General features: G+C 36.0%; 1 protein-coding gene across 7 annotated transcripts in view; it reads right to left on the bottom strand.

The window, feature by feature from the left end:
• LMO7 (LIM domain 7) overlaps nucleotides 1-15,099 on the bottom strand; it is a 232,843-nt gene that overhangs the window by 86,502 nt on the left and 131,242 nt on the right. For 6 of the 7 annotated variants that reach the window (XM_032151028.2, XM_032151042.2, XM_058437985.1 and 3 more), the window contains one exon: nucleotides 12,181-12,287. In XM_032151028.2, coding sequence (XP_032006919.1) covers nucleotides 12,181-12,287 — 107 coding nt within the window. Of the gene's footprint in view, nucleotides 1-12,180; nucleotides 12,288-12,789; nucleotides 12,874-15,099 lie in introns of those variants that run through there. The other variant, XM_032151035.2, reaches the window with a different exon arrangement.

Genomic DNA, 15,099 nt, shown 5'->3' with positions numbered 1-15,099 from the left:
CCGAAGAGCTAAGACCTTATTTAACTCATCTTTACTCAATGCTGTACCTCCAGAAGACTCTGTGAAATGTTTGATTTGGACTTCTTGCCTCTGTGCCTTTGGACATGCAGTGGTCTTTAACTTCTCATTTAAATCCTACCCATCCTTTAGATCCACACTCAAGACTTACATCCCCACCACTTTCATTAAACTCTCACTCCATCATGTGATCACTATTTTTTATTATCTAAACCCTTGTTACTCAATGTGGTCCTCACTGGCAAGACCTGAAGGCTCATTAAAAATACAGAATCCTAGCCCTGCCCCAGACCTAATGAATCAGTCTGCATTTGAACAAGATCCCTGGTTGTTTTACATGCACATTGGCACTTGTTTAAAGCACTCTAACTCTCAGTAAAGTCTGAGTACATTCTTACCCATAGCTTCTAAAAATTACAAACTCCCCCATATCTCCAGAACTTCCTTATTACCATGTCTGACAGATACACATTAACATGTTTTTCGTTTGTTAAAAAAAAGAATTCTTTCATTTAGTCTTCATACCCTTCATTTGGACATAGAGACAATTTTATAAGAGAAACAGAAATGGGTTTGGAGTCATATGAGGGTTTCCACTTGCACCATTTACTAAGCCTGTGACCTTGAGCAAGTCACTAAGCCTGCATCTCAGTTTCCAAACCTGTAAACTCAGTCAACCACCCTAACTTATAAAGTGATTGTAAGATTAGAAAAGGCATTAAAGCAAATGTTCAAACAATTTCTTTCTATTCTCCACTCACTCTTTCAAAGGCAGTATTTTTCCTTCACTTTTAATAGCTTTTTCCTTCACTTTTAATAGCTTTTTTCCTTCACTTTTAATAGCTTTTCCTTCACTTTTAATAGCTTTAAAACTCAAGTGTTTATCACATCTAACCCATCTACTAGTTATTTAAAGGAGAATTATCCCTGTTTGTCTTCTTTTGGTATATTCGTATCTTGGGCTACTATTAGTTTCATATGTCTTTGGCAATCTAAAGCATCTTATTCACGAAATGAAAGATTAATGAATATTTCTTCCTCCCAATAAATGGCAATAATTTGGAAAGTTAGAAATAATTATTTCTAAAGGCTTGGTAAGAAATGATAAGTTCATTTATTATAAATCTTGGTAAAGAAATTCTTAAAGTGTTTCTGTGCTTGAGTCATTTCTTGGGATTTGCTTTTCTGAGTCACTATTTGATCCCCCACTCTCTTTTCTGCAACCAGAGAAGAGTTTCATCTTACTGGAATTAGACTATTTATTGTTACCCTTGATGTGCTATGTTTATCACCTGTTTATAACCCTCCAATAGCTACACTGATAGCAGGATTCTGGGCAATTTTTCTTCTTTAATCCAACAGAGTAGATACTTTTACTGTAATTTATGTTTCTGCTTACAGTTTGGTCTCTGGAATAGAACTTCACATTATTAATCTTTAATTATTTGTATAAAATTTAATATGTAATGATCTAAATTACAACAAAATAATATCCCATGTTATGTTTTCTTTTTTAAAGACCACTTATTCCCAGCCAAGGACATTTGGAGGAGAGAGACACAGTTTAGTTTGGTTTTAACAAGATTAAGTAAAACAGAGCATCAAAAATTGGTAAACAAGAGATTATTCTAAATAAAATATATTTACTAATTCTATTTTTAAAGACAGGTTTCAGGCCAGTGCTATAAAGGTCAAAGTGTGATAGTATGATCCCGAGCAATTTAGATTAGTAAGGTTTTACAATTCTCAGCACTTAACAAGAATGTTCCATTATCACAGCAAATACAGTGGAACATTCATAAATATCTGCATGAAAGTCATAAAACCTATAAAGGCATCTACATACACTTATCAAAATCCAAATACTCCATTATTTCTCAACTAGCTAGTGTTAGAGAACCACATTTGTACTATATCTCTTCTATTCTAAGGTACATGTGTTCTCATTTAACATTCCTGAAATTAGGAGATCTTAAAAAAATCAAATAAATGATCTGAGACTTGATGGCACATTGTAATACATCCACTCAAAGTCACTTAGCTCACAAACTCAGAAAAAAATTTTAGATCATAATGCGAAGATATTTGCCACATATCAAATAAGGCATTCTCAATCATGTACACAAATCCATTCTGGGTATAGCTGGCCTGGTTAAAAAGCAACTCATGACAATTTTAGTAACATAGCCCTAGAAAGAATGTCAGCAAATTTTTAAAGTCTGTTTAAGTTTGTTTAGACAACACACTGGGAGAAGCACAAGCATGCAGGCAAAGATACACCAGGAATGAAAAACCTAGCTTCATTACTGCCCAAGGTCATCTAACTAAGCAACTTACTGTTCTCTGCCTCATTGCAATTCAGGCATGTGAAGCAAAAGAGAAATACCTGGCTGGGCTGTTACTAGTTTAGAAATAATTTATGTAAATCACTTGACAGTGTTCGAAAGCTCTTATCTTCCAGTTTGTCTAAACTTAATTGCATCACAGTGACAGGAATATTTCTGAGATACTCTGGAGGCTATAATACAGAGATTTCCTAACCTCGTTGCTAGTCATCACTCCAAATCCAGCATTCCCTTAGACTTGCACACTCAATCACTTCTGTTCCTTAAGACCTAAAAGCAAAAATTAAGACTTAAGCATGTTTTTCTGCTTCTCTACTTTTGGCTTTAAGATTAAGGTAGGAAAGGAGTAGGTTTTATTTCTCTTATGTACACACAAGATTTGGGATCTGTCCACAGTGAATATGAAATATTCAGTGGATGCTATTGACAAGGCGCAAGACAAAAGGTCCACAACTGAGAGGACTCAATAGCAAGGCTAGAGTATGTGAGGCTCTAGCCAAGCTCCCCACACCACCCATCCACATCCCCATCAACATTGGGCTGCTTCTCTCTACCCTGGACAAAAAGCTCTATTTCTTAATAACTTGGCATAAACACCTATATCTAATGATACTACTCCTATTTCTCCTCCAGGACATGGACCAGGCCCCTTAGGTGAAAAAAAAAAAAAAAAAATCATCACCAAAACAAACAAGGATTCAGGTACCTTCAGGATCTGGCATGTCATTCTGTGAAGCCTTGGAAATCTATGTTCTTATTTAATAATGTGTGTGTGTGCTCTATTCTTGGGCATTTTATAAGTGAATATAACCCTATTATACACAAAACTGAACATGAGATAAACAATAACCATGGGTTAGAGATTTTTATTTCTCAGTATGAAGCCAAAAGAAGTCTAGTGATTGGTCAGCCAAATTGTTGACCCAGATACACTAATTCCTTCCATGATTTTCTCCATATCTCAGTAAATTAAATAGAACACAGAAAAAAAGCATTTCAAAACAATTGACAGCCATCAGTATTACTACAATGCAATGAAACAGTGAAATATAGTAACGACAGTAATACTTGATAAGTATCTAGGGACTTCTCCCTCAAATTGCTCAAAGCACACAGAGCAAACCCTTGTTAAATGGACAGTGGTTAATACAAACACAGCTTAATTCAAAGCAGATGCTTCTCCCAGGCCCACAAAACCCCACTTTTTCCTTTAACAGCTTAGGAAAAATTGGCTTATCTACAGTGTGGAGATTCAACATGTGTTTTTAATCTAATGAGATTTTATTACACTATAAAAATATCGATCATTTATATTTAAGAATAATGTTAGTATGAGTTACTGAGTGTACAAGTATACCATTTTTTTTTTAATTAAAGGTTTTACAGTAATTCTTTGGGAACATGTTTTCTTAGGTTTACTGTGCATATTTGGTCAATGGTGTCTGAAGCACTAGTACCAAAGTCTTCAAAACATAAAGTGACACAGAATCCTGCCTCCCAGGTTAGTAGGGGCACTCTGAAAGGCACGTCTCTGAAAAGCAAAGGATAAATCCACCAACAACCAATGCCACCCAGGACTGCTGCTCAGCATGACAGAAACCATACCAGGGCAATTGCCCCCAAAACATAACTGCTCCATTAACACGAACTCTAAAAAAGGAACACCAAACAGCCAATAAACAACATTCATGCCTACTCTATTTAACATTTGATAGTCAGGTTCTACTTTTTTAAAGAAAAAGATAAAGTTTTATCTTAATGCATTTTGACATAACATTATACTTGCCAGTTTCTTGACATTTCATTGTACACAAGTAACACGGGAACTAAATAATAAGCATGGCTTTCATCTCAAACAGTACCTATTGCTATTTATAATTTTTTAATGCCTAAGGTAAAAAAACAAATGTTTCAAATAACATAATCAAGATTTTTCATGTTGTTAGTGTAATAGCCTTTTAATGAATAAAGCAAATGAGAGAAGTCCAAAAGGAGCAAAGTTTTCTCTAAGAGGAAAATGTGACTGCGATGTACATTTGAATTCAGTAAAGACAAGATTTTTAACACCTATTCCAAAAAGAAAAATATTCACAAGCTCTACAAAAACCTTTCAGATAATAGCTTCTTATCTAAAGGATAACCTCTTTATGACCAAAATGACGCTTTTCACAGAAATGAAGGGAAAAAAATGGAACAATAATAAAAATAAACCCATAATAATGTGAAGCTTTGGGTTAGATTTGGTGTCACTGACTAGTTTAGATTTTAAAAAGTGAGGGACATAAAACTTTCTAAGGAAACATTCAAATCAGATTTAAAAATTTCAAAGATTTTAGAAAATACAGAAAGAAGTTTGGTCTCGAAAAAGTTAATTCAATTGTGTTGGCCCCACATACACAGAGGTAAGAGCAAATAACTTAGCTGTCTGTTCTCTGGTCTCTAGCTTTGCTATTCTAATAAAATGGATAAATTGTTGATTTTATCAACAATTTGATTAACCATAAATGTCAGAAAAACACATTTGTTTTAATATCTGCTCCCAATGGAGAAAAGGGATAAGTTTTAAATGGCCTAAATTCTCAAAAATAAAGAGCTTGTAGTTTGTAAGCAAAATTTAAGTAGCCAGAGGCCAGATTTTTTCCTCCGTGTTTTCCTACAGGAGACATGTATCTTCTTAAAGTCAAAACAAGGGAAGCCAAAATATGAAAATGATCAGAATGATAATTCAATACCATTTATGGAGCACTTACTATATACAGGCACTATATACTTTATATACCTGACTTCATTTAATCATTACAACATCTTTGTGAGGTAGGGGCATCACCCAAATGATATGATTTGCCAAGTTCCAAGCAAACAGCAATTTACAACTGTCTAATTTACTATTACCAGGGTTTAGCACACAGTTTGACACAGAGCAAGCAATAAATAATTATTTGCCATAAAATAAAACTCATGGAGAAGCAAAGTCATTACAGGGAGGAAAAGTAATCTGTCTAAGGTCATTCAGCTACTAACTGATATGATAAGATTAAACCCAAGTCAGGGAATACCAAAATCTCTGCTCTCATCAAAGATGATTCTGTTCACAACCATGGATACACATCTGCTCAATGTGCTTGTTCCTTCCTGGAAAGTGACAAACTCAGCCTGGGATTTAGTAGAAACATCTCAAATAAACCGTGAAGAAATCTTCAAGTTCCTCTGTGTTCAGATCCTTCAAATGTTTCTCTAATTATGCCAAAGTCAAAGTTAATGTGACTTTTTTTGAGGAGGAGGGCAGGCTTTAATGTTCAATACTAGACAAAGGTAAAAAGTACTAAGGCAGGTAACTTGACTTCAGAAGGAGTGAGGCTTACTGTAAACTTGTTGGTAAAATTTCTTAAAGTAATATCGATGACTTCTCATAAAAAATTACTTTCCTATGGGTTCCTGCTTTTAAAATGTTCCATTCTTTGCCCTTGAGCTTCTACCAAGATATTACAACTACCTATATAACCACCATATTTTTCTACCGGAAAGTCTCAAGTATACACTTTAGATTTGTTTCACAAGATAAAAAGTGATCAGTGATTACGATATGAAGACACTGAAATGTTTCTAACACTTTATATTTAAAAAATTATTTAAATGTCAGTTAAGCATTCTTAATATTTATTATTGGCACATCAGCACAAGGATTTATTAAAACTTTGAACTACCTTGAAAGGCACATAGTCCAAAGTTCCCATTTTAGTTTATTACATACGGAAATGAAACACACACTCCTCTTAAACTGCATACGTTTTAGATTATCTTGTAATACGCCATGTCATTATCATTATTCTGGTATAAGTAAAAGGCAACTGAAACCAAAAGTTCAGTGACTGCTTTGCCAGATTTGCTTTGCATTTGAATAACGAGAATAAAAAGAGGATGAGTTGGCAAAGATTAAGACAGGTTTTTCCCCATCTTCAAAGCCTGGTTTTAAGATATCCAGGAAGTCTTTGTAATTGAAATCCAGTTTTCAAATAAACATGCAAAGACGTATGGTAACAGGAACCAAGGAGATAAAGGGAATAATACATACTTCCTGTCCTCAAATAGTTTCAAGTCTCTAGAAAAGCTAGACGTAGAGGAAATAAAAAGTCCTTTGAAAGCCCAGATGAGAAACCTATGTCATCTCCAATTAGATGAGTTTCCTGATTAAAAAGATGAAATGACTGCACATCTCTATATTTCCAGAGAAATCTGTGCATTTATCTTTATATAATGTATTCCAGCTGTGAATTTACAGGGCCATCTCCCCAGTCATAATGTGAACCCTACTGAGGGCAGGTCTCCATCTTATCTATGTCTGTGTAAGTATATGCCACATAGAAGATGCTGAATCAATGCTCATTATATAACAAACAAGTCATGACTTCTCTAAAACCAAAATTTCCTCTTACTGGATGAAGTGCCATTTTCTACTCTGTAGCTCCAGAAATGGATTTAAGCATACATACCCCCAATGCCTATACCCTCACACAAATAATCACTTAAATCAGGCCAGAATAGGACATGAAAGTCCAAAAAACAATGCTTAATACTTCTGGTTACTGGTAAAGCTCACATAAAAAAAAAGAAAAAAGACTGAGGGAACGACAGGTATTTCAGTATTAGCAATTTTAAAAGTTGGATTAAGTCAACATAGGCGGCCTTAGAGACAATCATCCGAAAGAATAATCTCTTCAACAAAAATATCTCTTTGGTTTAACCCTTCAAAGGTCCTTGTTGTAAAACAAATGCTAACTGATCACGGGAGACAACTTTCATTCTCCCATGAAGGGACTCATGTCAACTGCTACTTAGATTGGCCACCAAGTGAGGCCCTTCGGAGTAATGAACATAAGATAGGATAGTTTTAAAGATACAGACCCTAGCCAGGGAAGTCCACAGCATAAAGGTTTATCCAGCAGGCCAAGACAGAATCAGACCCCAGGGCTTTTTTGGATTTGAGGGAGTAGAGAGCAAAGGAAGAAGCACTGGCATTCAGAAACGTGGCTATCTGAGAAACAGATTAAGAACTAGAAATGGAGAAAAACAGATAATAGATAAAACGTGAATTATTCCATGGCTTGTCCCAGCATCAGACCTGCCTCATATCCCACAACATTTCCCTGCAGCTAGGATTCTTAGATATTTAAACTTTGTCGTTAAAGAGCATTTCCAAATTTGACCATACATTTTTGCCGATGGTCTTAAACAAAGCCTCAGCCACCCAGGATTAATGTTCCATCCCTTCCAGTAAGCACTTCACAACAGAGAACGGTTGGATGGGATAGAGATATATACAATGCAATCAACTTCCTTTTCATTTTATGCTCTTCTAATAGTTGGCAGAAAGGGTACATTTTAAAATAGTCACACGAGTTGACAGGTGGAAGTCACCATGCTCAAGTTGCAGATCCAAGTTTGGATATCGTTAAGCTCACTTAAAAAAAAAAAAAAAAGATGAAGATGTTGAGAAACTCATTTGAAAGACATGTACTTGCAAAAAAAAAAAAAGTAAAACTAGGTTTAAATTATTTTAAAAAGCAGAATTAAATAATTCAAACTAGGTATATTTTTACTTATATGAATAAACCTTAAATACACATATACACTTACACACCTCAAGCCCAATTTGGCAGACTGTTAAAACAGAGTGCCATCTGGGAACCTGATTCCTAAGAAATGACTTTAGAGCACTGCCACAAAATCAAGCACTCTTCTGAAGCTTTAGCGAACAGTTACATCCTTAAAATATCATTCTGAGACTCTTTTATTTTCCTGATGGGAATATGTTAACACTAATTTTCATTCCGACTACTGTTCCTTTGGCAACTAGCATGTGTAAAGAGAATAGATTTTTAATTTCTGTACTTTCATTTTAACAGACTTAAAAAAACAAACTCAGTTAATATCAATGTTTACTTAAAGTTACACTTTATACTTAAAATATCGATACTCTAGATAATAGAGTAAGTCTATACTAGAAAAGAATTTCTTTGCATGACAAATAGTGTTCAAAGTCATTGCCACCCTGTAATGATATTATGAACAGAATGTATCTGAAGACGTGCCAAAAACTGGATTGGAATGGTAAGGGAGTGGAAAGAAGAAACATGTTTACAATCTGTTCAATTTCTCCGCTTAAAATTTTTGATATATAGAGCAATGGTTTAAATACAAGACTTAGTTTCTGAGTCAAATTACTAGACATATAAAGATAAAACCTTTAATGGTTAAACCCTACCTTTCTGCCAACTTCAAGTTCCCCAATACAGGACCTCTAGGCTACTCTGTCAAGTTGCTTTCTACTACAAGCCATTGATCTGTACCTCTCTTAATGAACAGATGCCACCACAAAGACCGTGACACTTGCCAGAGGAGCTCTCCAGTGTGCTGTGGCAGGCTGGTGGGGCCATTATGCTTGATCTGCTACAGCCCTTTTACGGAAGGCCTGCACAGATGGCTCTGTGGGAACTTCACCACGTTTTCTTTGTGGAGAGTATGTGCTCAGTATGGATGTTTCGTAAATGGTTAAGAATAATGATCCAGTTTTTCATCCACACAAAAGATTGATTTCATGGCCTCAGATGGGGGTAGACCTCAATCTACCATTCATGGAGACTAAATCATAAATGTGCTTATTAGCATTTTGAGAAGAAAAGAGGTTGGATCCTACCCATTAAGTCAGGAATATCAAAATTAAAGGTGTCACCTGATGCTTGAATACATGTAGTCCGTAAATAAATAGAATAATTCAAACACATTTGAAAAAATTAAAACTACTGCTTCCTACAAAGTAATTATTAGAAAATTAGAACATATAACAGGATAATTTATAGAAATATAAAGAATACTGTAGCTCTGTCTGGTGAAAAGTTATTACTGTGAATTAAGTTGTAAACTTCAGACAGCTAGAAAATAGAAAAATAGTTGGAGTCCTGGATTATTGAAACTATTCATTAACAAGAGCTCTTTACTTGCTTCTGCTACTGCCACTCATTTTCAACATACACAACTCTCCTTGGGCTCCATACAGCAACTATCACCGCTGCCCGCTAACAAAAAAGTTCTCCTCATTTGCCAACACGGAGGATATCGACTGTCCTTTCCTATTTGCTCTCAGTATGCATCATGATTAGATCGAGTTTGCAGCAAGGCCAGCAACAAGTCTATGCACTGGTAGATGCGGTCTGGGCAGTTATAATACAGCATTTTAAATAGTCAAATCATTTGCTACACCTTGTTAAATTTAATGCATACAGATATGCAAAATGATTTCAAAGTACTCACACATATTACCACACTCTCAGACAAGTTACAATGCGCCTTCCCATTTAAACAGACAGTAAACATACTAACACAGAAATGCATAAATTATGTCAGTATATAAAAGTTATATTTTAGTAGAGTGTCAAAGGTGTCATAGTCAGTATCCTTCATTTCCACATGACTATTTTGCTGGCAGGGAGGGAATAAACAAGAAACTCTAAATCTAAAGCCAGAGTTTCTCAATTCCAGTACTATTAATATTTGGAGTAGGAAAATTCTTTGTTGTGGAGGCTATCCCATGCATTAAAGTGTATTCGGCAGCATCTCTGACCCATTAGATGCCTGTAGCACTCTCACCCAGCTATGACAACCGAAAGTGTCTCCAGAAGTGGCCAAACATCCCCTGGTTGGCAAAACTGCCCCCAGTTGAGAACCACTGATCTAACCAACACTAAGTCCTTTGATCTACAATAATGACAGGACAAGAATTTTGACCCAAAGGAGTCTCCACATTATATATTTTTAAAAAGCTAAAATGCATTACTATTTAGTGAGCAATTATTTGCTTTTCTTTAAATCTGCTTCCTTTAGTAAAAGTGCTATCTCAGGGCATAAGAGCTTGGACAACATTTTTTTAAAGGTTGCTTGCCACTTTCCTGTGTCTCATCTGGGAGGCTCCAGTGCTTCCACTGCAACATACCCAGGGTCGACCCCTTTGCTTTTTGGTCCAATGAAATAGAATTATCAGGAGAAATGTTCTTAAGCGAAGTCAAGGTTCCCACTCAGGCATTCTCACAGGTACCACTTAGGCACACCTTGCTTTGATGAACTTGTGGTTTCCACTGAAACAAGTTGTTCTGCATACTTCTCACTACAGCTATAACTACGTGACCTCGCAGTTTCAGTTTGTCAGTAATTTCACTGAAGGCTGAGCCCAGACACTAATTTGTCTGAAACATTTTAGGCCCAACATCTCATGAAACAGGCTCCAGGCAAGCACTCTTGGACTTCGGAGCCAACAAACATGTTTCACCTAGTCTTTAGCCTGCTCAAATATAGGCTACAGACTTTCAAAACAGAGTATATTATTTTAGGGGGAAGCACGTTAACACTTAACAAGTATCAACAACTTAAGGAAAAGACTTTCAAAGTCTAAAGTTTCTTTGCCCATCAGATAGGCCTTATGAAGAAATATGTTGATAAGGAAAAATAAAACAAATACATCCAAGTATTTAATTTTTATGGAAAGTAAACATGACCCCTACATACTACAGAAGCAAACATTTCACTTTGGTGATGAAATTTAGAATCTCTAAACTATCTTTCGATTAGTCAGAAATGCAGGCAGATTTATCCTTCCCACGTACATTTAATTACCATGGAGTTTAGAAAAGCTTATTCAACAGAACTAGAAGCAGGTTCAAAACAGTGTTCATTTAAAAACATATATTGTTAGACTTTAGAAGACTAAGTCTACCTGGATTTGGGGCTGTTCTGTGTACTGCTAGAAGACAATGTGTACTATCAAAGATACTTACATAGCTGGTTATTTTTCTTCAGAAAAAATAACTGGTCATCCAATTTTTTAAAATAACTATTAAAGGCTTTACACAGGGATATTAACCACATAAGCTAAATCTTTGTACTGGTAGAAACAGATTTTTCCATTTTCAATATTTCTATAGATAGAATAAGGTGTTTATTTTCTCCCTTGCAAAAATGTTAATTAGGTTTAAGAGGCAGGATGACAAAGAGATAGTTATTACAAAATTAAATAATTTTCCTGTCACCTTTATCTAGTAACACGGTTTATTATTGATTGCCTGGAAGCAAATTAGATTTATAGGAAATATAAATAAATATCATAAGAGCTTAAAACCAGATTTCCTGAAACTGTATACTCCCACAAAAACACCATTTACCACCAAAAATCTAACAGATACTGGCATATGTGTTCTCACCCCCACTTTCACTTTCTCATCCACACTATTAAAATTGTTAAAAACAGCTCATTTTTAAAAGTCAGCCACAACCGACAAGGTCCTTGGCATTACATGTTGGTCCCAGGCACTGCTGCCTTCACAATATTAAGAGATTCTTTTTTACCACTGTCCTATCTAATTTTTATGCTAATAATTATGTCTTAATTCCAAATATATAAAAAAATTTAAAGATTGTTGTTACTCTGCAAGCTATAATATAATCCCTAAATTCACTTTATAAGTACAATGAGTATCCTCAACATTAGCAACCAAACACTACCATGTTGGACATGCATTAAAATATTAACACTACCATTTTGGTCGGTATAGAGATTTATAGTAAGACTATGCTATGTTGTGAGTTACGAACAGCTTCACATTCACAGTCCCTAAGCCATTTTTAAAACAGTCTCTTTTAGAATGAGAACAGAGGAAAATAGAGAGAGCGGAAGAATTTTTCTGTAATCATGAACTCTCAGCAATTCTTTTCACTTAAGCTACAAGCCCTAAGTTTAAATATATATATCTAACAAACTGTTGAAACTTACTTGACAGTGACTCGATTTGATAAATCCTGTAGATCTCCAGGATGGAAAAGCTGGGCTTCTTTCAATCCAATCTGTTCACAAGCTTTCAAGAAAACGTTTATATTATCCTGTGAAAAGAAGTGGAAAGTGATTGCTTAGCTGAGCTCTCTCTCAGACAAAGGTTACAAATTTTTATGATATAACTTCGAAGCTTCAAAGTCCAATTACAGTCAGCAAAAGAGGCGGCAGCAAGACCCATGCATATGTATGTTTGAAAAAAAATACATAGGGCTTGTACAGCCTTTCAGTCCTCCAGAGCATACACGGTCGTGCTATCTTATGCCTGGGCATACACTGTTTCTGTGATCTTTGTGACTGGCACGTTAAACATTACCTGTTACAGGACAAGTGCCTAGCCACTGAGCAGTAATCTACACTTTGATGTCAGCTCTGCTCTGCAAACAAACGCCCTCTTCCCAGCTTTGCACGGCAAGCCTCACCTCTCCTCTTTAAAAATAACTCCAGCTACTGACATTCACCCACCCAGAAACTGTTGGCAGGGAAGAAATAAGAGGAGGAACATTCTGTTTCTATGATTACAAATTACAGAACGACAGTGGAATACCACACCTGGAATCTGGGTTTGGTTGTTGAGCTGGCTCTTGACAGGCAGGGAAACCATACTATAGGACTGAGGAGAAACCTAGCGTTCATTGGCTAAATTGCATAGTTTGTGTGGCACATTACTCACTCCCTGCACCTGCCTCAAGAGCTGCCTCCAAAAAAATGAAAGCCTATCCCCTCCCTCCAAGGTTGCCCTCGTATCTAATTTCAAAACCCAAATCCTCCATTCACAAACCAGTGCTTTTTGTTCATGTAAACTGCTGCACAAACACGGATTACAGTATATGCTATTTTAAAGCCAGCTACATTTCAGAGACATACATTTGGTTACCAGAATTAACTTAGGCTTCATCTCTACTACTCCAAAAAAAAAAAAAGAAGAAAAGAAAACACTTTATGGGGTTGAGCTTGTGACAATCCCAGGTGGGCTCTCCATATTCACTTTGTTACAGTTCTCAGGTAAAGGGGTGGCCTCCCAGCATGCCAACATACATCTGTCCACTGAGGCAGCTAGTAATGCTACCTCTATGGTGTGAGCCTCCTTGAAACCTCACCTCCCTCCCTAAGAGGTGACTAGACCAGCAGATAGTCTGCCACTTGGAGAAAGGCAATTACTCTTTTCCTAATATAAAGTGGCTAAATTCTACAGCTTGGGTTCTTGGAGAGTAAGGGGATTTCAGGAAAGCACAAGGAAAGGTGTGGCAAGAGAAAAGCCCCACTGATTACTAAGGAAAGAGACATTCTAAAAAGCCACTATTTGTACAGATAGGAGGTCATTCCAATCTACTGTGAGTAAAAGGCAGTGAGAACTACCTAGCTGAAAGATGAAATCCACGAATCATTCTAAATAAGATGAAGTCAAAGAGTAAAGAAACTTGCAAGTCAAAAGTTGAACAGCTCAATGAAAGGTGTTTATTTTGTTTTTCGTTTGACCTATTATGGAAAAAGGAGACATAATTTATTGGCAAAATTCCAAGAGGAGCAAAATGTGATAATTTTGTTAGGCTCACAGTTTCTAAAAAGTATACTATCTGTAATTATCAAATGATACAAATTAATGGTTTTAAAATTGGCCCTCTGAGAAGCAGGCAAGAAGAGATGGTTGGATGTACCAATACTCCAAGTTCCATAATGATATGGTTTGGCTCTGTGTCCCCACCCAATTCTCATCTCAAATTGTAATCCTCACATGTCAGTGAAGGATGTGTAATCCCCACATGCCAAGGGAGGGAGGTGATTGGATCACGGGGGCAGTTTCCCCCATGCTGTTCTCGTGATGGTAAGTGAGTTCTCAGGAGATCTGGTGGTTTTATAAGGAGCTCTTCCCTCTTCACTCTCTCTCACCTGTCACCATGTAAGACGTGTCTGCCTCCCCTTCCACCATGACTGTAAGCTTCCTGAGGCCTTCCCAGCCATGCAGATCTGTGAGTCAATTACATCTCTTTGCTTTGTAAATTACCCAGTCTCAGGCAGTTCTTTATAGCAGTGTGAAAATGAACTAATACACACAGGATGCAAGTCTCATATCAATAAAGGAAAAACAAACCATTAGAAGTCTTCACACCAGTTCAACCAATTCGATTTGGTTCTGAATGTTTAAAGTATTATATAAAATATTAAAATAAGGTTAAACTAGAAGTAAACTTAGCCAAATGAGAGCCAAAATGATTGTTCACATTATTTCATACAAACATAATAGCATTCATCTGGTTGACAAATAGGTACAGATTGATAAGGATAGATAAATAAAGCCAAACTCTCCTCAAAAATCACCAAAGTAGAGAGAAAGCACTTGATATCTAAAGTAACCATACTTAGTTGAAGACAAAGTTGAAGAGAAGATACAAATTAATATGGTTAAATTCTAGCCTTAAATAAAGCCTTTATTTTAACCAAAACAGTAGAATATCTTTTAAATCGTTCAATGATGCTCAAGTTTAACACAGAGCAACTTTGTAAACAAAGTCACACATGGCCTATGCAGCAGGACGAGGTCGTACTAAGATTGGTAATGTAGTCTCAGGCATTCCTACCAGATTTGAGCTCACTGGTAATTTATTCCTTGCAATTTCAAAGGATCCAGGCAAAGAGGTCCCTAAGGGTATATATAAAATTTTCACGTCAGTTAAAACTTCAAGAAGCCACACCCAGCTCAACACATTAAAAGGGAAGTATTTAGTTCTCATTTAATGAAATCATTTTCACTTGAAATTAGCAAAAATAAAAGGGAAAATAAAGGACAAATTAAAACAAATCTTATCTAATTGAACTAGTAACCAGGACTCCAAGTTAACTTTGTCCCTAAACAACTGTGTG

The sequence above is a fragment of the Hylobates moloch genome, unplaced genomic scaffold, assembly GCF_009828535.3.
Source record: "Hylobates moloch isolate HMO894 unplaced genomic scaffold, HMol_V3 SCAFFOLD_4, whole genome shotgun sequence".
Lineage (NCBI taxonomy): Eukaryota > Metazoa > Chordata > Mammalia > Primates > Hylobatidae > Hylobates > Hylobates moloch.
The sequence above is the reverse complement of the archived record's forward strand: the minus strand, read 5'-3'. Positions and strand labels throughout refer to the sequence as shown.